At 35.4% G+C, this 24,393-nt stretch overlaps 1 protein-coding gene across 5 annotated transcripts in view; it reads right to left on the reverse strand.

Moving 5' to 3' along the window:
• Positions 1–1,130: 1,130 nt before the first annotated feature.
• The window catches only part of SLC9B2 (solute carrier family 9 member B2), a 36,023-nt gene continuing 12,760 nt past the window's right edge, over positions 1,131–24,393 (reverse strand). For 2 of the 5 annotated variants that reach the window (XM_047092198.1, XM_047092197.1), the window contains 6 exons: positions 22,844–23,019; positions 18,811–18,917; positions 15,546–15,695; positions 7,698–7,806; positions 4,103–4,239; positions 1,131–1,390 (listed from right to left, as the gene is read on the reverse strand). In XM_047092198.1, the coding sequence (XP_046948154.1) occupies positions 1,169–1,390; positions 4,103–4,239; positions 7,698–7,806; positions 15,546–15,695; positions 18,811–18,917; positions 22,844–23,019 (901 nt within the window). In that variant the 3' untranslated portion in view covers positions 1,131–1,168. The remainder of the gene's footprint in view (positions 1,391–4,102; positions 4,240–7,697; positions 7,807–15,545; positions 15,696–18,810; positions 18,918–22,843; positions 23,020–24,393) is intronic. The other 3 variants (XM_047092202.1, XM_047092201.1, XM_047092199.1) reach the window with 2 other exon arrangements.

Below are 24,393 nucleotides of genomic sequence, written 5' to 3' on the forward strand. Positions count from 1 at the left end.
AGTTTCAGAGCCTGCAAAAGTAGAGGAACAGATGAGCATTAAGTTTATGTTGCTACCACCAAGGTGCATCTAACCAATGAAGTTCAGTTTGAAATATTTATCTGAATTTTGGCATAAATTAATCCAATCCAAATAAAGAGCAAAAACTAGAAGGAAACACAGTCCCATAAAGTAACCAAAGTCACCCTATATAAAAATTGAAGCTATTATGGCTTCATATTATGTTAGCTTAATAAAAATTAAGTTGGTTTTGAACAGAGGTGAAAGTCATGGAGAAAGGGTGTGGAACAGTAGTCTGAGGACAAGAGAGGAATGGATAGGCTTTATGCAGATCAGCTTGGTAGGATCAGAATATTTGTAATCTATTCATTTAACACAATCTATTCCTTTAATAAGAAAAGGCTGAATCAGGGCACTCCTTAAGGCAAACTCAGATGGGCCACTAAAATGGGAGACTCTGTGTTGCCACCTAGGAGACAGGATAAGGTCTGTCTAGGTGCATAGCTGCAAGAGGAAGAGCCAATGAAGATACTCTGCATACTTGAAATTTTGGTGGGACCAATCAGTTACAATACTATACAGAATGGTAGCAAGAGAGGTAGAAATGGAGTAGAGGCAGATTGGCACAGAAAGTGGGGGTAAAACTGATGGGGAATTGCATAAAGTGGGGGTAGAAATTAATGGGGGATTGCATTATGGTATTTAAAAATAAAAAAGAAAAGAGGAGCCAAAAATATGTCAAGGCATGAAAGGTTAGGTGACTATGAATCATGAAATTATGACAGTTACAGTAAGTTAGAACAAGCTGTTGGCTAATAGAATAGGATACTGCACTTGATGTTTTCCGTGTTAATCTTAAATTGTGGTAGTACATTTTAGTGTATATGTCCCTAAACAAATTAAGATATATGATGAAGACTTATTTTAAAAAAAAAAAAAAGGTCGAGAAATCAGGTTGGAGTTGTAGAATATTACCATACAAATGGAAAGGATAATGGCTGAAAATGCTCTTTAAAGAAATAGCCACACTTTTGTTTCTATTACATTTAAGGTTTAAACATTACATATCTCAATATCCATCTAGATAAAGTAGCCTCTGGTAGTTGATAAAATTAGCTTCTGGTAGCAGCTTTCTAATCATTATATTCAGCATTCTCTCTCTTCACCTCTAAACTTGTACAGAAGTCTCTTCCTGAACTTCTTCATTTTTCTTTTGATGTTCAGCTTTCTGGAGAAGCCTGGGGCCCAGCAAACCAATGAGCAGACTGCCAATTGGGGCTGTGATGAGGATGGACAAAAATGCCACTGTCAACACATCCATTCCATATTCTTCCAATTGTTTCTCTCCATGTGATCTTGCTGTGTCCAAAGCCACAGATCCTATGGCAGCCTATACAAGTTTAAAGGTAACATTGTAAACATAAGACAAGCACACAGAAAAAAGGTGAATTATTTTCTCATTTGCAAAAACAAATGGCTTATTCTCTTGCTCAACTAAGAAAGTTCTTAGTCTTCCTTCAAAGCATACTGCAGTTAGTTTTGTCTGAAAACTCTTCCTGTCCTTGCTTGGGGAAAGAATAGTGATTCATACGTACCTATTTGTATAAGGTAGGGTTACAAAAAGTATCAGGCAAATATATTTCAAAACAAAAGGCAAATGCAGACTCACAATATTAATTAACTATAACATGATCTTATATACTAACTTCCTCCTGAGTAAAGCTGAATGTTACTGGTCATCTCATTCTTTTATCTTTAGAATTCTGAATTAAAAAAAGCAAGATGAAAAAATGCAGTGATACTGGAAGATGGTGAAGTTTTAAATAACAACAATAATAATAAAAGCCCATATTGTATGTAAGCGATGAATCACGGAATCTACCCCCAAAACCAAGAGCACACTGTATACACTGTATGTTAGCCAATTTGACAATAAATTATATAAAAAATTTTAAACAACAAACAAAAGAATATGTTTTGCTTTAGAGCCTAATTATTAAACATCATGAAACTTGAAAATGTTAGGCACCTTCAAAACTTGAAATTAATGTTAGTCAGTATTTAGTTAATTTTTGCCTTGGGAGTTGGTATAATATCTTATTTAAGATTTGGCTTTTTAAAAGCCTTACACAATTTTTGTTTCCTTTTTCACAGGCAAAATGCAGTATTATCAGTGCACATGGCAAAATAATATATTAAACAATCTGGTTATTCCCTTATTCCACAGAACACAACAATGTTAGCCTGGAGGATAATCAAATAGAAGAGAAAATATCAGTGTGCATAAGACACATGGCAGAGACTACTAATTGCCCGCAAATATCTGAATGCCCCTTTATCCTTATATAATGAAACTCTTGAGTTTCAGCTGGTCAATTACCGTACAAATAGACTTTTTTCAGCCTTTTTTACAACTAGATGAAGCTATGTTTCTAAGTTCTGGCCACTCAGAGGCAAGCAGAAGTGATAAATGCTATTAGTAGACTGCTCTCTAGGTGGACTCACGGATGGAAGGCACACGCTGAGGGTAGTAGCCACCCTGCCAGCTCTGGAATGCCCAGATAATTTATTTGAAGGTTCTTGGTTATTGCAGTTTACCTTGTACCATAACTAATACAACATTTCAAGAATTCCTGAGAAGATTTGCACATACTACGATGTGTAGTTTTCAATTTTCTGTTGTGTGTGTGAGTATGCATGTGTGTTTTGGGGCTTGTACATATGCTGAGTTGTGATTTAAAATATATTTCTTATAGTATACATGAGCAAAAAAGTTTGAAAAACACTAATGTAGAAAAAACATACAAGACAGTTTTGTTTCTTGTGCAGTGGCAAGAGGAGAAAAAATTTTTTACACAATACGTACTTCACAGAACATACATTATTCAACAGGTTCTGGATAATGTTTCCTTATTTTAAAATTGGCTTTGAAAGCAGGAAAGTGTCATTTTCCAAATGTTAATGTTTAGAAACAAATCTTTCATACCAAAGCTACTAGAGTGATTATTTGATATTTACCCACTAAAGTTACCAAAGGTAGTGAGGAAGCTGAAGACACTCTGAGGGAGAAACTATTTCACTTACTGTACTATTAACAACACAGTATTCTTATCCATTATGTCTCAGACGTCTTTGAAAGTCTGATGGAAATGAAAACTCCTCTGGAATAATGCCGAAGCTCACAGCCACACAAAATCTGGCATAGTTATAGAGCATACATATCCCCAAAAGCTTCCTAAATTAAGAACATCTGATTTTCATTTCATGAAACAGAAATGTGCATATTTAAATAACTGCAAAATAATCAGAGAAGAGACAGTTAAATCTTGTGTGCTATGTTTAGTTTGAAAATATGGAACATAATCAGAAATATATTACATTTACAACAAATAATAATCTACACAGTTGTAATTTAATTAGTAAGTAAATTCTATCAAATACGTGGTCAGTAATTTCAAGCACCTATATTCATGCCTTGCTCATGAGAGTGCACAGTTTTGGGGTCATGTGATTGATACATTTGACAGGAGGTTCGGCTAGTTTGAAAATTTTAATATCAACCAATAATCTAGGAAGGCAATAAAGCATTTTCTTAATTATTTTTAATAAATCTTTCTCCTTTATATATAAAGACTGTGGTCAAGCATAACTGATCATTAGTCATATGGACACTGAAGTATTTCCAAATACTAAGATGGGCCATGCTATTTCTGTTTCACTCTCTTCTTGGAAGATATTGAAATGCAAAGTTGTCAAAAGATTGACAACTATCTTTCTGGGTGATTTAGAGAACTCTGACTGATAAAAATTCAAACACTTTCTTCCTGTGACTACTACTTTCTGCTTAGTGTAGGGATATATTGGATTTTTAGTTGATTTAAGTAAATCTGGTGATCTAGATAAATTTAAATGAGCCATCATATTTAGGAAATCAATATACTCAAAATAAAACTTTTAAACAGTAGATTAGTATAAACCCTTTTTATAAATCAGTCTTCAATTACATTTTTTCACCAAATTTGAATTAGCCCTCTTATTCAAAAGTTCAAGATACCATATATAAATAGGAGTTAAGATGCTAAGCCATCCTATCCATTATTACCTGGACTGTGGCCTTCGGAAGCCATGCAAAAGAAATAAATATCTTTTCCTTTATGTTAAAACCAGCAAAACACACCATCAGAAATGTAGTCAAAACTCGTATCAATACTGCAGTGCCGAGGATGGCAATACAAAGGCCTGTAAGAAATACTTAATTTTTAGATGTAATGAAATACTGAGGGAGAAAATGAAACTCATGGTTATTGATTCAAAATACTATCAACTGTAATTGTCTAAATATATTAAAAAATTAAAAAGACAAAGATGATTAGGCATAATTTATCAAAACATCAACATTAAGGATCAAACCACATGTTTGAAAGAAGTTATTTTTCCTAGATTAAACCAGAAATTAATTAAATATATTTGATATATGGATGAACTAGAGGGTATTATGCTAAACAAAATTAGTCAGTCAGAGAAAGACAAGTATCATATGACTTCATTCATATGAGGAATTTAAGATACAAAACAGATGAACATAAGGGAAGGGAAGCAAAAATAATATAAAAACCAGGAGGGGGACAAAACCTAAGAGACTCTTAAATACAGAGAACAAACCGAGGGTTGCTGGAGGGGTTGTGGGTGGAGGGATGGGCTAAATGGGTAAGGGGCATTAAGGAAGACACTTGTTGGGATGAGCATTGGGTGTTATACATAGGGGATGAATCACTGGTATCTACTCCTGAAATCATATAGTGCCCCTATTGCACTATATGCTAACTAACTTGGATGTAAATTAAAAAATAAATAAATTAAAAAAAATTAATAAAAGAAAGAGAAAGGTTGAGCACAAATTCTCCATAGCAAAAAAAAAAAAAAAAAAAAAAGAGAGAGAGATTTGATATCTATTACAAAGGAGATTTGAATGTTATTTCTTTTAAGCTGTATAGCAAGAACCACACTTTCTTCCATGTGTTTATTCAACAAGAATTCATTAAATGATAACTATGCATGACAGGATTTGGATTACGTATTGTGTATACAAAAATGCATAATGTGCAGACTTTGCCTCTACGATATTCAAAGTCAGAGGAGAACAGAAGCATAAACAGCTAATTAATATGCTATAAGGTAAGGGCAATATAAACATACTGGCAAGAGGTCATAGAGGAGGAAAACATTAATGTCTTCATCAAAATGGTTGAGAACTATTTACAGAGTATAAACCAGAGGTGACATTAAAGATACTTATCAGCCAGTATGGAAGCAATTAGCCAATCAGAACAGAGCTGGCTGGGCACTGACCTATCAGAATAGACATTGGCAGTCTACATCTGTTTCACCATATTGGTGTATACACTGACTGCCCATTAGCCCTGGTTAACGTGCACAGATACTTCATTCAGTCCTTTAGAATCCTTTGCTCAGAGATAAGTTCATCCTGATTTGCAAAAGAAGAACTGTGACTAGGGCTGCTACAGGCTACTGAACCTGAGAAAGGTGCTAACCTGAGCTAAGGTGACTGCTAAGAGGGTGATTTTCTAAAAAGTAACATTTGTTGAGTGTTTACTGTGTGCTAGGTTCTGCATTCAGCTTTAAGTGCACTCATTACTTAATCCTTACAACCTGTGGGGAAATGTTTCTTATTTTACAGTTGAAAAAAAAATGAAGTTTAGAAAGGATCAATGACTTTCTCAAGTTCAAAGGTTAGTAAAACACCACATAGACATCGCTGGAGGATCTACTGTGAATCTGCAATATGGCTTCTTTACAAAAAAGTGTTGTGGCTCTTTATAGAAGGACATTGCTCTTATCATCATTTGTTGCAAATCAGGTTGGTAGGGTTCAAAAGTACTTGTTGCCTGAAGTACAAGAAACCAAAGGGATGATTTGGTTCATTTCCAGGAGGAAACATTGAAGGTTTGGGGAAAAGATGATTTAGAAGTTTTGAACATATTGACTTGGAAGTTTTGTGAGATTTACAAGTGGTGATCTCCAATCAGCAATTAGATACACTGATATAGAGATAAAAATTTTGGAATTATATAGTTTGTAATCACAGCTACTGAATATAGATGAGCCCAGAAAAATGACATAGAGTGAGAAGCACAGAATGCTTTGGAAGAACTTGGATGAAGAGTAGAATTTAAGCCATATACAGTGTAAGTGAGGACTCAAAGGGCATTGAAAAATATGAAGTTTCAGAATTCAATGTAAAATGTATTTTAAAGAGGTCAATAGCATCAAATGCTGCTGAACGATCACGTAAAAAAAAAAAAAGACTGATAAGTATTCAGTATATTTAGCAATATAACCTTGGTGAGAGCAGGGATGGTTGTACGATGGGTGAAAGCTGGGCAGAGATGTTTTGAAGAACAGAGTGAGAGGTGAAATGGAAAAAGAAGATACAGTTGCCTCTTTGGAAAAGTTTGAAAAGAGGAATAAAGAAGAAGCATGGTAGATGGGGGGGGAAGTGAAATGAAGAAAGGAAATTTTATGTATTTACATATTTATATACAAATATAAATTGTGGTAAAATGCACGTAACAAATTTGCCATCATAACCATTTTTTTATTAAGATTTTTTTTTAATGTTTATTTTTGAGAGAGTAAGAGAGTGCGAGAGGGGGAGGGGCAGAGAGAGGGAGACACAGAATCTGAAGCAGGCTCCAGGCTCTGAGCTGTCAGCACAGAGTTGGAAGTGGGGCTCGAACTCAAGACCTGAGCTGAAGTCGGATGCTTAACTGACGGAACCACCCAAGAGCCCCCGCATCGTAACCATTTGGTAAGTAGCATTAAGTTAAACATTCACATTTTTGTGCAACAAATCTTCAGAATTTTTTCATCTTGCAAATTGACCTATTTAACACTTCATTTCTCCCTCCCCCAAGTCCTTGGCACCAGTCTACTTTCTGTTTCTGTAGTCTGACTACTGCGGATGCCTCATACAGGTGGAATCATACAGTATTTGTCCTCTGGGTTCATCCATGTTGTAGTATGTATTGGAATGGAAAGACACTGAGATAGGAGAGATTAGAGTTCATTTAAATTCTGAAGAGGAAAGAACTGTGACATGGATATTTGAAGATATATGAGAAAAGGGGAAGAATCGATGTGTGAGATCCAGAAGAAAGTAGCAGGGACATGGGATTCCTAGTAAAGATGAAAGAATATGGAATGAGCAGAAAGAAGAAATAGTGTGTACATGTGCACCAATAAATTTTTAAATGTGGTGTTATGAATAAAAAGTTTTAATATGATGGCTTTCGAATATATGAATAAATAAATGAATGAATGCTCGAATGGACATTTCTGTTCCATGGGTGTATATTATAGAACTGAGTAGTTATCTTTGCAATTCTGGCCCTTGATAAGAACAAGTCTAACTGAACATTTTTATCCTTAGAAAAAACTTTTAAGACCTGCATTTTCTAGATAGTAGTTAGCAGTGTTACTTTTCTTTACAAAGAATAATATTAAAGGTATAAAATTTATGCCTTAGATTGACAAAGATTACTTTCTAGCCAACTCCTGGAAGAGACTTAGATCATTATTAACTTTTTATATAATTGTGACAATAAATTTACCTAATAAAGGTATTCCACTGAATATAAAAGTTGATTGTAACAAAAGTACTACTTTGAAATTCTTACCTACAGTTTCTGGTCTGAGAGATGCAATAGATACTTCTGCTCCAATCAGTCCAAACAGAAGGGGCTGAAAGATGTACCAGGCAACTGCAATAATTTTTTCAACATCTGCCTAAAAGAAACACACCCACACACAGATTTTTATTACATGAAGTTACAAGTTCTAAGAATTTTACTAATTTGAAATTTGAGTCAATTTGACCTGAGATAGACTTTATTTCTGTGACATCTTTTTTTCTTTTAATGTTTATTTATTTTTGAGAGAGAGAGTGCAAGCAGGGGAGGGGTAGAGAGAGAGAGGGAGACACAGAATCCCAAGTAGGCTCAAGGCTCCAAGGTGTCAGCACAGATCCCGATGCGGGGCTCGAACCCACAAACTGTGCAATTGTGACCTGAGCCAAAGTCGGATGCTCACCGACTGAGCCACCCAGGTATCCCTATTTCTGTGATACCTATAAATAAGAGGTTAGCTAAAAAAAAACTGCATAAAGATATTTCTAACACAGTTATTATATGAGGTGCTTTAGAGTTGGTTTGCAAGTGGATGTTAATTATAAAAAGTCTAATAAAATAATCTTAGGGGGGTTTCTACTTCTGAATATATGATATGTGTGTATGTACAAATGTAATACCTAGTATTTTATAGTTAAAATTTTATGTTAATCTTCATTTGACAATATGATTTTGAGATCTTATAATAGTAGCACATATATCTAGATACACATCTCATTATTGTTATACAGTAATCTATAGTATCGTAGTACCATAGTTTATTCAATCATTTCTTTATTGATGGCCCCTTGTTTCCCATTTTATTTTATCTTTATAGAAAACATCATTTAAGGTTGTCTCAAATCATGCACAGAAATATAACTCAGGTCTAGTAAAATGCTGTGCTAGTTGTTAATTTTTTACCCCTTGGTTCCAAATCCACATTTCATTGTTGCTCTGCAGAAAATTAAGCTAAGCCTTTAAATATTTCTCTTTTGCCAGCTGGCATCATATTAAATTTTGTCAGTAGAGAGTGCTGAAGAGATATTGCAAGGAAGATACTCTCCTTCCTGATTTCTGGGGCTCCTCCCAGCAGGATCCTATAGCACACTTGGGTTTCTTCAGCATCCAGGTATCTTCTCCAGTGCTGGGCTTCTATAGTGCATGGCAGCCAGCAGCACCCAGTGGCCAGCAGCCACTCCTAGCTTACTGCAAGGGAGTTTCATAGCCTATTCCCTTGGGCAAAATACCTCCCCATGCACGCTAGAAGGTGAATTTGGAGTATAGATTTCCAGCAAATTGCCCAAGCAGGACACCATGGCTGCCTTCTCCACCATCCAGGGAATAAAGGCTTTCTAACATGATCTGGATTCTGAGCCCTGGGGGTGGGAGAAGGTGGGATGGAGTGGGGAGGTCTTAGGGGATGCTCAATCTGAGCGCTAGGGGTTTATAGCTTATTCCTATATTCTTCAGCGGTCCTTTACATCTTACAAGCCAATCTCTTGTTATCTGATCCCCTGGTATGGTTAATAATTAACTTTCCCTATTCCAGTTATCAGTGATTTCCCTTGCCTGATAAGATCCTAACTGATAAAAGCACTAACTTTATAACACATACTGCCAAAATCCTAAAAGAAGATGAGCACAACTGACTATACCAAGGCTAGAATGTTTTGTGGCAACAGAAACCACACACAAACAAAGAACAAAAAGATGACAAACCAGGAGAAAATATTTGTACTGTGCATAACAGAATAAGGAGCAAAATCTAAGCAATAAGAAAAAGAAAGTAAAAGAAAAAAATGGGCAATGTATATATACAAGTAATTCATAGCTGAAGAAACACAAATGGCCAAAAACATAAGATGTTAAAATTCAGTAATCAGTGAGACACAAATTAAAATGATATGTCACATTTGAGGAGGCATTACATTACAAAAACTACTAAAAAGTTTTAATAATGTCAAGTATCTGTGATTATAAGGAAACTCTCACTAATTGGTAGGAGAACAAATTGATAGTGCTTTTTTTTAGAGGGCAATTTAGCAGTACCCATCATAGTATCTAAAAATTTGTATTGAACAGATTTTTCCAGTCAACTAATAAGAATCTATTTTTAGACAACACTTTTACACTTATAACTACACACCTTTGAGGATCTGGTTTTCTATATCTGTATTCAGCAGTTTAACAAAGGAAGATTACATTGTGTCTCTGTTTTCTTTATTTTTAAACAAATTCTGGTATGTTTATTAGGGTGAAGATTCTGTTTCCTCTTGGCTTACAAAAGAGCTCATGTGTGAGGGGGCTGGTTGATTTACTTATACAGTTCTATTCCTACATCATGCAAAGAGTTATGTTTTCATATCATAAGGAATCAGATAATAACTTAGGGTCAAATACTGCCACCTGCTAAATGCAAGCCACTTGTCCCTCAGTGCCTTATTTTCTTCTCATCTGTAAAATGGGAAGTTTATATAACATCCAAGATCTTTTATCATTTAATGACAATTAAATTGTCCTACCAAAACTGGAGTCCAGTTGCCCACCTTTCTATGTATCTTTAAATTTTACTTTTTAATTTAGTTTTTAGAGTATATGTATAGCTCAGACTTTAGTTGCTATCCACATTAGTGCAGAACAAAAATCAACTCTATTAGCCTTAGGTTACTTAGCCTTTTGTTACCATGACTAATTATTTAAGGGAAGGCCTCAAAAATATTTAATGTACTCAGAACTCCAATGAAAGCAGATGGCCTAAAAAGCTTTCTCCATCCAATTATTTTCATTTCTAAACTGTAGACAAAGGCCACCGTTTGTTTTTTTGATTGTAATGCTTTAGACTAGTTGAACATCAGACATAGGTTTATATATTGTAAGACTTAAAAATGGGAGAAGAGTCAAAACGTACCCTCTTAATGCTTTCTCATAACTTCAAAATGAATGTGCTTATAAAGAAAACGGAGTCATCAAATAGGCTAAGTGTAAAAGAGAGCAGAGGAATGAAAACTACGTTGTCCACACTAAATGTTTAAGGCTACTTTATACATCTGTTTGTAGCAGTAGCAAGAATCTTCAAAAACATAAATCACTTTCAAGGATGGACAAAGGAAGAAAATGAGCAGAAATGGAAGTTTTACTATGACTTAAAAACCTACGTAAGCTGATACCTCCCTTCTCAGAAAGAGTATTTCAAGATTCAGAAGATTCAAAATATGTCAGAAAAACCATCCCACAGCTACAAAGGTCTTCAGAAGAAGCACTGGATTTGAAAATAGATGAAAAAAAATGACAGAGGCTGTAAAAAGGTGAGCGTATTTGAATACAATAAATGGCAAGATTAATGATATATGGAAAAACCAAGTAAAGAAGTATGAAATAATGTCAGAAAACTATAGCATAAACAAAGTTTTATAACATATTTTAGCTTTTCAAATTATAACTCAAAACCAGCCTTGATATAGCACTGTTGAGTTTACAATTGTTTCGTATCTGTTTTCCTACATAGTAGTCACTATTCTTTTGATATTATTATTATTTTCTTCCCATTACAGTTTGAGAAAACAGAGTAATAGAGAAGGCATGTAAGTTTGGGGGGATTATACAGCTACAGAGCAGTAGAATTGGGATTGGAATCCCAATTACTTTATCTTAAATTTTAAGCTCTTTTTATTATATTGTATTGCTCTACAAAGTAGTTACAAAATAATAAGGATTATATTATTATTTACTGAGTGTATTCTATGGCTAAGGATTTAGCTTTGTATAGAGTATAACGGTTAAAAAAAGTGTGTGTGTGTGTGTGTGTGTGTGTGTGTGTGTGTGTGTAAGGTAAAGAGATCCATATATGAGAGTTACCAGAGGTACATATGAAAAAAGTGTTCCTAGTTCTTCCACTGGGTTGTAGGATTACATGGATCTATGTTCAGCTGGGTTGAAGGCAAAATTATGACAAACGCAGACTAACAGATGCTGTGTTTTGGTTTATAATGATCTTTTCTCTATAATCCCCAGTTTTTGAGAAGAGTGGTATAACTGGAACTGGTCAAAATTTCCCTTGCCTTGCTGTGTCTTTCTGTGCCCATAGCTAATGCCCACTTGCAACAGGCACTAATCTCCCCTTTGATTTCCCTGTTGCTAAAACTACTCTTATATGTTCCATTCCAAATGATACGGCTCCTTTCATTGCTTATTTTTTATCCTATCACTTAGGGATTTAGAGACTTAACTTTGAAGTGCAAAGTGTAGAAATATAATGTTTCTAAGGTACTTGGTATGTGTTATTCAAATAGATGTCAAAAATATAAAAATGTGCCCTGAACAACAATGCTACAGTTGTATCACAGAGTAGTAACTCTGGTGTCAGGTAAACCTGAGCTTAAATCACAGTGCCATTTTCTAATTTTGTGATTTTGGACTTGTTATTTATGTCTTTCTGATTTATAGCCTCTATAAAATAGAAATGGTAATACTTTTTAAAGTTTATTTTGTGTGTGTGAAAATAAATGAGAACATCCACTTAGTGCCCAGCATACAGCCATACAGACTGGCCAAAAAAATTGACTAAAAAACAGGCAGAAGACATGAATAGACATTTCTCCAAAGAAGACATACAGATGGCCAACAGACACATGAAAGAATGTTCAGCATCACTCATCATCAGGGAAAAGCAAATCAAAACTACAATGAGATATCACTTCACATGTGTCAGAATGGCTAAAATCAATAATACAAGAAGTAACAGGGGTTGACGAAGATGTGGAGAAAGAGAAATCCTCTTACACTGTTGGTGGGAATGCAAGTTGGTATAGCCATTGTGGAAAACAGTTTGGAAGTTCCTTGAAAAGTTAGAAGTAGAACTACCTTATGATCCATCAACTGGACTAGTAAATATTTACCCAAAGAATACAAAAACACTAATTTGATGTTTATAGCAGCATTATATAAAATAGCCAAATTATGGAAACAGCTCCAGTGTCTGTTGATAGATGGCTGAATAAAGAAAATGTAGTATATATACAATGGAATATTACTCAGCCATAAAAAGAATGAAATCTTGCCATTTATAATGACATGGATGGAGCTAGAGTATTATGCTAAGCAAAATCAGTCAGAGAAAGACAAATACCATATGATTTCACTCATATATGAAACTGAAGAGACAAAACAAAAGGAAAAAGGGGGAAAAAAGGAGAGACAGAGACAAACCGAGAAGCAGACTCTTAACTATAGAGAACAAACTGATGGTTACCAGAGGGAGGTGGGTGGTGAGATGGGTAAAAGAAGTGATGGGATTAAGGAGTGCACTTGTGATGAGCACAGGGTGTTATATGGAAGTGTTGAATCACTGTATCATACCCTTGTAACTAATATTATACTGTATGTTAACTAACTTGAATTTAAATGAAAACTTAAAAACATGAAATAATCTAATTATCAAATTAAGATTATAAAAAGAAATATTAAAAAAGAACAAACTATTAGTTCCCTTTCCTCTTTTTACCTGTTACAGTATGAAATAATGAGTTGGCTGTCATTTTCGAAGATTTTTAAGGGGGGGACAACATAAAAACAGTTATCCATAAAGTTCAGTTTGAAAAAGCTTATTATGAGCATTTTTGAGAGTTTTCTTGTTGAATAAATGAAAGGAAATAAACTAAAATATTTAAATAGTTTACAGAGCTGTTGGCTTTAGATGGAGGAACTGCAAATGATTTCTTTCCTTTTCTTTCAGATTTTCCACCTCCAAAGTTAAAAAGTGAGCATATAGTACCTTCATAAAAGTTAAAATAAAGTTAATTTTATTTTAAAAATTACTGTCTTTGGTAATTTACGTTTTTAATGTTGAAAAAAAGATTACTATTAAGAAGTGAATGGACAATTTGTAAAATGCCAATGCAGGCAAACTTCCCAAGTGTTGGACAAAGAAAAGTGTTGTGCTACATTCACAACGTGAATGCAGCAGCATCTTTCACTAAAGTGAAACTGTGACCTCGGTCCTGGGGCACAGAATAGATCAGAGTGCTTCAAAGAGTAGGGCACATTTGTCAGCAGCCCTGGGGAGGACCCAAGACAGAGAGCAGTGAATCCACAGAGAGAAGCAAAGGAGGCAGTATAGCCCTCAAGTCCAGAGCTGAGATTAGATAGAAGACTGACCAGTGATAGGTGATAACTCTGCTTCAGCCCACAAGCAAAGTGAAGCCATGGAAAAACAAATGTTTTGATAAGAGCAAATGCTTATGGGAGACAAGGGATGATAAGAGTACCTGATTTATGCTAGGAAGTTTGTTTACTCTGTAGCTCTGCTCTGGTCAAATGTTAGGTTACTTGAAATCAGAAAGTAGAATTGAGTAATATAGGTGTTGCTAGGAAAGAAAAAAGTAGACCTGAAATAAACCTTGTAGCCAAGAGTCTTGCAAGGCAGCAAACCAAGGGGTGCATCTAGTGCATGGAGCAGTTTCAAAGGGACTCTCTACTTTCTTCGAAGCCCAATCCATCTCCATGTACTTTCTGGTGGCTTCAATACCGTTCTCTACACAATGCTCCAGGCTGTCCCTACCATTTGTCTCCTCTGAAGCAAGACAATTCAGTTATACTTGTCTTAACTTTGTAATCATAGATTACATAGTGAGAGCCTCCTATCTGAGTGTTCTTTACTCACAGGGAAATTCTGTCTCTATTCTACCTCTGCAGAGATTCACTCAATTGAATTTGATTATATACCTAACCTCCAGCTTTTTAACCCTCACATATTTTTCCATGTGGCATTATTTTAAGCTTAATTATTTTGAACAGTTGTTTCCAGGTTGTCCAAAATGATATAGCTGCATTTAGGTGGGTCACCTACATCTAATTTCTCCATTAAACAGAATAGCATATGCTGCTGTCAAGTTCAAATCTATAAGGATGTAACTTGAAATTAAAATTAGTAAATAACAACCAGCTAATTTCCATAGTACATATCAAAAAAATCAATAATCTTAATGATCATGAAAATCAATAAGAAAAACCAAAACAACCTTTTAAAAAAATAGGCACAGGCTTTTGAGCAAACCGGTTAGTAAGCACAGGAAAAGATGATTAGCTTCACTCATAAAGAAATGTAAGTCAGATCAATAATGAGATACATTTTTAACCTATCAGATTAGCAAAATATCTGAAGATTGAAAATACTCAGATCAGAAAGACAGATCTTCACATACTGTTGGTGAAAATATAAACAGGCGCAGTCTTTAAAAAGGGAAAATTGATATTATCAAAATATCAATGTATATACTCCTTCATAGAGCAATCCTGTTTCTGGAAATTTATCCTATAGATAAACTCAAACGTATGTCGTATTTTTTTGATTTTTTTTCACATTTTAAAATTTCTGAAATTAGGATGTCATGTCATAGTTTAATAGGTAGTATTCTTTTTTCTTTCTTGGTAGCATGTAAAATGGTGCTTCTTAGATTTGATAGCATCTTAGAGTTAATGAAATATGGCATAGGTATGATATTTTACCGAAATACTTTTTGTCTTAGTAGAAAACCAGAAACAATTTAAAATCTGTTATCAGGAGACTGGTTAAATATAGGACAGCTATACCATGCAATACTCTGTAGCCGTAGCCCTTACAAAGAATAGGGAGGCAGCATGGAAATATGACCATAATATATTTTTAAGTCATCAAATTACAGATTGGTATATAAGGGGGAAAAGGATGTCTGTGTGTACACTTGGGCATACATTTACATATGCATAGAAAATAGCTTTTGTGATTAAATAATTTTATTAATTTGATATTAGGAAACATCTGTAAAGAAAAAAATTTACTCTGATCAGAAAGAACTTAAATGAGAAGAACTTGAAATTCACCTTTTCGCCGGCCCATCTCAAACCTGCAAGGAAGGACATGACCAGTGTGCACAATCCTCCTGACCCAGGGAAACCAAAATACACGCTGCTGAACACAGCTAGTATGGACAGCCCCAAAACAATGAATGCTCTCTTCCACACAAGTTTGTCCTTGAGGAGAAAAAGAAAGGTTGATTAGCTCAATTATTTCCTATAACTGATTTTTAATGATTGCTTTTTCTATATTCAGGACTTAGTGGAAAATGAAAATGTCTGTCTAGGCAAATAAATGCATGCCATGACATTTACTTTCTTTTCCTTAATAAAAGTAGAGTCAGCACATGGACAAATGCAGCTTCCTCTTCCAAGAACACTAGTTGTATTCTCCTGCAGTTATCCAAGCAGAATTTCACAGGGCTGAATGTAATAGTAGAAAAAAGTGCGTGGGCTTTGGAGCCAGACAGACCAGAGTTAAAATTCTAGCTCTTTTACACTACTGGCATATGTAGTGGTCACATAACTTAGCTTCCTCAGGCTTTTTTTCTTCTCCTCCCTGAAAGCAGTTTTGTCACAGTGTTTTTGTGAAAGTTAAAGATGTGATATCTCTAGTATTTTTAGGCTGGTTACTCCTTAATGCCATGCTCTCCTCATTTTTTTTTCTAAACATGATTCTCCTTCCTGTTTATTTATTCATTTGTTTTGTTTTTAGATTCCACATGTGAGTGAAATCATATGCTCTTTGTCTTTTTCAGTTTGACTTATTTACTAGCATAATACCCTCTGGATCCATCCATGTTATTGCAAATGGCAAGATCACATTCTTTTTTATGGCTGTTCAATGTTCTATTGTATATATATCACACCTTCCTTAGCATTTATCTATTGATGGACACTTAGGTTGCTTCCATATCTTGGCTATTGTAAATAATACTGCAATAAATACAGGGGTTCATAATCTTCTCAAATTAGTGTTTTCTTTGAGTAGATACCCAGTAGTAGAATTACTGAGTCATATAGTAATTCTATTTTTTATTTTTTGAGGAACCGCCACACTGATTTCCACAGTGGCTGTACCAGTTTACCTTCCCACCAACCGTGCAGTGTTCCATTTTCTCTGTATCCAATACTTGTTATTTCTTATCTTTTTGATGTTAGCCATTCTGACAGGTGTAAAGTAATAACTCATTGTGGTTTTGATTTGCATTTTCCTAATGGTTAGTGATGTTGAACATCTTTTCATGTGTCTGTTGGCCATATATTATGTCTTCTTTGGAAAAATGTCCATTCTGGTACTCTGCCCATTTTTAATCGGAATATATATATATATATATATATATATGTATATACATACATATATACATGTATATACATATATATACACATACATATATACATGTATATACATATATATATATATACACATATATATATATATTCCGATTAAAAATGGGCAGAGTACCAGAATATATATATATATATATATATATATATATATATATATAGGTGTTGAGTTGTATAAGTTCTTTATATATTTTGGATACTAAGCCTTCTTGGATACATCATTTGCAAATATTTTCTCCCATTTAGTAGGTTTTAGTCTTTTAGTTTTGTTAATGGTTTCCTTTGTTGTGCAAAAGCTTTTTATTTTGATGTAGTTCCAATAGCTTATTTTTGCTTTTGTTTCCCTTGCCTTAGAAGACATATCTAGAAAAATGTTTGCCATGGCCTAAACTTCTTGATCACTTTAGAAGGCAAGTAGGTCTTTAGAAGTGCTTGACTTGGAAGCATCCAGGCTCAGGATTACTAGAGTTCACTCCCAGCTCTGCTGCTTTCTAGCTATATGAACTTGTTCAAGTTACTTCTTAAATCTCAATCTCCTCATCAGTAGAAAGGTACTGATGAATACTATTAATAGTATTCTCTTCATGGGTCTTATGTGGTTCACACTAGATTACGTGAGTTTATATGATTGTACTAGATCAGTGCTTCCCAAAAGAACATCCAGTGATGATGGAAATTTCTACATCTGCACCACTGAAATGTTCTCTATCTGCTATAGCCACATGTAGCTGGTGGCTGCCATATTGAATGTAGTGGCACTTTATTGTACTTACTATATCATTTTATATACAGTAAGCAACAAAATGTAAGCCATCACTCTTTTCTTTATTTTGTTGTGTAATTAGAAAATCCTATAATTTTCTTTTATGCATTCATAAAATTTTTTACAATTTTAGTTGGAGGGTTTTGGAGCATAGTAAAAATCCAACTCATCATACTTTCTTATAATGGAAATATTAATTTTTTTAAAGTTCTACTTTAGTTAAGTTTATATTTCCATTCAAAATTCTCTGAAATTTCAAAATAATGCCAGTTCTTATAGGAAAACAAAGACTCTTATACGTTTGTCTATCCCAAGAGACTTAGGAGGGTAAAGGAAAACAAAACAAAAAAACCCTCTGTGAATATTATGAAATTATTGTGATGAGTAAAGAACTTTGATCATCTTGGTGACAAATACTAGACTATATTACAATGAGATGTTAAGGTATAGGTAGTATTATAATCTAAGATATGCTGATACTAAAAAGAGGGCCCCAAAGCCATTTTACATCTTGACTTAGCTAATATTAATAATAATAATAAAATAAAAAATAAAAACAAAAAGAAAGGATTGCTTGCATATTCTGGAAATGATGTTATTTATTTTTCAGTAAAATGTAAGTTTATAGAATATACATTAGAGTAAAAATTTTAGGATTGCATTAAAACCTTATACAGTTGACCCTTAACACAGATTTGAGCTGCATGGTCCACTTACATGCAAATTTTTTTTTTTTTTTTGATAAATACAGTACACTACTATAAATGTATTTCCTTTACGATTTTCTTAATAATATCTTCTTTTCTCTAGCTTACTTTATTATAAGAATACAGTATATAGTACATACAACATATAAAATATGTGTTAATCAACTGTTTATGTTATCAGAAAGGATTCTAGTCAACAGCAGGCTATTAGTAATTAAGTTTTTGGGAGTCAAAAGTTATACATGGATTTCTGACTGTGCACAGGGTCAGTGCCCCTAATCCCTGCATTGTTCAGGGGTCAACTGCACATCTAGCCTTGTTCATGCATCTCATGGATAGCATTGATTTGGGAATAAGCAGTTTTACAATGGGGGGCCATTTTCTAAATCGTGTTCTTCACGTTCAGGGGACTGTTCCAGAATGTTTTTCCAATGACATTTTAGAGCATGACTTTCCCATAGATTATTTCTTTTACCTGGTCACTGCTTGGAAAGTACTGAATAAAAAATCCAAGAAGAGATCCAGTTGCCATACCAATTACCACCTCTAAAATTCCTCTGAGAACATTAAAAATTGTGGAGCCTTAAAAACACATAAAAAGAAAAACTTCAGGCAGAACTCTAAATCTGTAAATACTTAGACTTTACTTTAATTATCAACATAAAAAGCATCTAATTACATAGAAGGAAAGTTATACAGGTATTTCCTGCTCTCCACTTTCTTAAATATATGTGATGTAAAATGTCTAATAAGATGGGCCTATATTATAAGAAACCTATGCATATTATTGCAGATAAATTTCAAAATTGGTATAAACTATGATTTGCGCCCTTCTTTTATGCTTACATCAATAAAAGTTTACTTAAATGGCCTAAGAAAATATGAAAGATAAAATTCATGAACAGAGCTAATTTGTTCTACTATACTATAGGCACAGGCTGGGTGAGAAGGCATATCTAGTTTTCAAATTGCCAATTAAGAGCCTGATTTTTTACTAATAATTGATTATGGTAGCTCTGATATGTAAAGAATACAGTAACTTAAAAATTTGGCAGTTAAATCAAGAATCTTTTATTTTTTTAAGTTTTTAAAATGTATTTATTTATTTTTTTGTTTTTAGTAATCTCTATACCCAATGTGGGGCTCAAACTCATGACCCTCAAGGTCAGGAGTCACATGCCCTTCCAACTGAGCCAGCCAAGTACCCCAAGAATCTTTTCTTACTACAAGGAGTGTAGGGGACTTACTGTTTCTCAAAAGCTATTTCTAAAAGTAAATCTGAAAACAAATTACTAAAAAAAAAAATTTTTTTAATGTTTATTCATTTTTTAGAGACACAGTGCAAACAGGGGTGGGGCAGAGAGAGAGGGAGTCACAGAATCCAAAGCAGGCTCCAGGCTCTGAGCTGTCAGCACAGAGCCCTAGCAGGGCTCGAATTCACGAACCCCGAGATCATGACCTGAGCTGAAGTCAGACATTTAACTGACTGAACCACCCAGGCACCCCCAAAAACAAATTATTTTTGAAACTGCTCTTAGAAGAGCCTTTATTTGTTGGATTGCTTCTTTGAAGTATCATAATATATATATATATATATATAAGTAGACTTCTGTTTTCTTTCATAGCAAACAGAATTTAGAATACTTTAAAAAAATCTGTTAGCACATTGTACACAAAATCATAGTAAATTGCTCAACACATGAAGTCCTTCCTTCCACACTATTCAAAGAAAATAGGTACTGGGGCGCCTGGGTAGCTCAGTTGGTTAAGCGTCCAACTCTCGATTTAGGCGCAGGTCATGATCTCACAGTTCATGAGTTCGTGCCCTGCATAGGGCTCTCTGCTCTCAGCACAGAGCCCACTTTGGATCCCCTGTCCCCCTCTCTTTTTTGCCCCTCCCCCACTCATGTTCTCTCTCTCTCTCTCTCTCTCTCTCTCTCTCTCGGTCTGTCTCTGTCTCAAAAATAAACACAACATTTTAAAAAATGCAACTAGTATGTAGTTTCTTATTATTGTAGTTTAGGGTAACAATATGCCACACCAAGGTATGCCACTTTGGCATAAAGATGATTTTGAGCAGAAGGCAATTGAGAAGAAACAGAATCAAGAAAAGGTATCTATCTCCTCCTATTTGCCTACAAGGAGAGCATAAACTTTTAAGGGCATAAATTTTTCCTCTACCAGAAGGACAGAAGTTAACCACTGGGACAACTTCAGACTCTTATCATCCCAAAGACAGATTCTACTAAGAGCATCCCTAGATACCATTGGTTACCCTATTTGCCTTTCCACAATTTGCTGCCTCTAAAAGTTCTTTTCTTTTGTCTTGCATTTCACCAAAATTACTGTTTTTTGCTAAGATGTGATATATACATCACATACAGGTTTGAGTTGCATGGTTCACTTACATGCAAATTATATATATATTTATATACCAAATTCTAACCACCTCTTTGAGTTAGGCATCAGTGAGTAAGTACTCCCCTATGTAAGCAAGGTGCACATGCTAACAACATGCACAACAGGGTGCACATGCTTTTCTCTTGTTAATTTGTCTTTTGTCATTCTGATTTACAGGGCCCAGCCAATGGACTGAAGGTGGGTAGATGGGCAACAGTTTTTCCCTCCTTACAGTTTTAATCATCTCTCTTATTAAAAGAAAAAAAAAAAAGAATTACCTCTGTAGTAATTTTATTTAGCCAGAGCAGCTCTATGTTAGATAATGGTGTGACTGTCAGAAACATCTAGCTGTGACAGTAGCAAATGTCTCAAGCTATTACAATAAATAATTCACTATAAATGTATAAAAAGTAGCTAATTAGTTTCAGTCTCTAGTATGTAAGGAAAAAAAAAAGACTTCTTGGACCCACCTCTAAAAATTCTGATTCAGTAAGCCTGGCAGGGCTTGGGATCCATATTTTAAAGAGGCTCCTGGTAGTTCCCATCCAAAACGTCTAAGGACCACATTTAGTGGAGCAGGGCAGAGGGAACACAGCATTGTTGACTAGGAAAGTTCTTTAAACTATCCATAGCCCATACTCCCCAGATTATGAAACCCCAGTACACCCTCCCTCTTGCCCCCTCATCCCTCTTCTTCTCCTCCCGTGTGATTCTAATGCAAACTCTTGCATAAAGCCTGGTTTCTATTCCCAAAGGTTCTGATTTAATTGGTCTAAGGTAGTGCTCACTTACAAGTATTTTTAAAAATTCTCCAGGTAATTCTAGTATGCAGCTGAGGCTGAGAACCATGGTTTCAAAGGTGTATACCAGGAAGGCAGTGAGAACATAAGTTTGGATAGGTACAGTAAAATTAAAGACAAGGGTGTAGATTTGACCTAACAGGTAATAGAGAATCCTCACTGGTTCTTGTACCAAAAAGTAATACTATGAGAGTCATGTTTTGACAAGGTTAATTTACCAGTGATGCACAGCAGTGTATGGAGGGTGACCGGATATAAGGAACTTGGGGCAGTGGGCAGAGTTGAGGTTCTAGGTAATCAGCCTAAATCCTAAAATGTTATCCCTAGATAACTATGGGAGTAGAGATACTGAGAACATATGACTTCCCAAGAAAATGTGTTCCACAATAATTGGAAGCTAAACTCACTCTACAATTACATTTTGTCAATCGCATGGGATCGCAAATCTTATCTCTGAATCTTGGACATGGTTTAAAAATAAACTTGTGCTGTGCCAAAGGATAGTAAAAGTCTTAAATAATAGTGGGAGACAAAAAATGTTTTACACTCTTCTTTTATTACTGCTTAGCACAAAATACATCCATGTCAGACACTCAGTAAGGAAGTAAGATACCTGTGAAAAATCATTGCCATTATTACCCATAAAATGTTACAGAGAGCAGAAACTGTTCCTATTTTAGAAGAATGCTGTTCCTTTCACTTGGACTGCTCTGTGTCATTGTTGTCTTTGAAAAACCTACTCATCTCTGTGTGAAGTCTCCAAGATTGAGCTTTCTCAGAAGCCTCCATGCAAAAGCTATTCTTTTTTTTTTTTTTTAATTTTTTTTTTTCAACGTTTATTTATTTTTGGGACAGAGAGAGAGACAGAGCATGAACGGGGGAGGGCCAGAGAGAGAGGGAGACACAGAATGGGAAACAGGCTCCAGGCTCTGAGCCATCAGCCCAGAGCCCGACGCGGGGCTCGAACTCACGGACCGCGAGATCGTGACCTGGCTGAAGTCGGACGCTTAACCGACTGCGCCACCCAGGCGCCCCCATGCAAAAGCTATTCTAATCCTTTCTTAAACTTTGCTACTCTGGATCCCTGTCAATGCATTTACCAGACCATTGGAACAGTCCATGTCCAGAGGGTGAAGGGAGTAAAATAAGCTACTGGTCCCTCCTCAGGTATAGAACTAAACTGTGGAGTTGGTTTCTCCATTTTAATCTGCCGTATTCAGTTATCAAGCAAATATGCCCAGTTTGTAACATCATAATCTATGTCTCTGTAGCCCAAGGGAACAGCACATCGTGAACTGACCAGTTTACCTGTGGAAAAGGCCATGCCCAAGCATGTGTTGAAGCCAGTGATAGCCAGAATATCATCAAAGCTGCCAGCAGCCATAAGCAAGGTTGGGACGCCTTTTTCAACTCCATAGCCTCCTTCCTGCAAAAGGAGCATTGAAGGCACTACGACAGCTGGAGATACAGCACCTAAAACAAAACTAAGTAGGCAGCGCTTTAAACATTTGTGATAGCAGCTTACTCATTATTATTATTGTTGAAATTATAATAACATCTACTCTTTTAGAGGTTACACTTTAGACAACTACTGTCTTTCAAATAGCAGTGAAGCACCAAACTGGAAACACACACACACACACACACACACACACACACACACACACAAGTTCTACAGAACACTTTTTGAAAGTGTGGCTACAGACAGCCTATATTGGAACCACTTAGGTTGCCCTGAAATATATAGTTATGGGTGGCACAGAAGACCTAATGGGATTAGGTTGCAGGAATCTGCCTTAAAAAATAAATAAATAAATAAATAAATAAATAAATAAATAAATAAAGCAAGCCAGGGCGACTGCATGGCTCAGTTGGTTGAGTATCTGACTTTGGCTGAGGTCATGATCTCATAGTTCGTGGGTTCGAGCCACATATCAGGTTTGCTGCTATCAGCACAGAGCCCACTTTGGATCCTCTGTCCCCTCCCCCGTTTGCTCTCTCTCAAAAATAAATAAAACATTAAAAAAAATAAAGACGAAACATTTATGGTATGAGGTTTGAAGAACACAGCTGCAGGCTTTTTAAATTGGAACTGACTGATATTAGGTCTTCTGTTGGGACTTGGTAAGTAGAATAAGACCACAGATTAGAAGAAGCCCATAATGGCAGTGACAGTGATACTAACACTAGCAGCAGCAGTAACAGCAGAAAACATTTTACAGTGTTTACTATGTGCCAAACACCATTTTAAGTGCTCTACATAAATTAACTAATTTAATCCTCACAACAACTCTAAAAGGTAGCTACAATAATTATCTTCATTCTGCAAATGAGGAGACTTCATTCTTGCAAACGAGATGCAGAGAGATTAAATAACTTGCGAAGTTCACATATTGGAGTCACAGAGCTGGGATTTAAATCCAGGCAGTATAGCTCTACCGTCTTAACCAGAAGTAAGGATTTCTTGCTTCTTGCCTACTAATTAGTACTAAATTCTTACTAAGTACTTTCATAATTATTTACTTCTTTTTTTAATGTTTATTTATTTTTGAGAGACAGAGAGAGAGCATGAGTGAGTGAGGGAGGGGCAGAGAGAGAGGGAGACACAGAATCTGAAGCAGGCTCCAGGCTCTGAGCTGTCAGCAGAGAGCCCAACGTGGGGCTCGAACCCACGAACTGTGAGATCTTGACCTGAGCCGAAGTCAGACACTTAACCGATGAGCCGCCCAGGCTCCCCTTTATTTATTTACTTCTTATGGCTGTTAACCATTAGAAGAACTGGCAGTGGAAGGAAGAGACAACAGAACCACCCAATCATAACTGTCTGGTGACAAAAGAAGGAGAAAGAGTGTTAGGTG

This window comes from Lynx rufus, unplaced genomic scaffold (genome assembly GCF_022079265.1).
Source record: "Lynx rufus isolate CCGP_SWC_20201006 ecotype Redwood Valley unplaced genomic scaffold, mLynRuf1.p SCAF_3, whole genome shotgun sequence".
In the NCBI taxonomy this organism is placed as follows: Eukaryota; Metazoa; Chordata; class Mammalia; order Carnivora; family Felidae; genus Lynx; species Lynx rufus.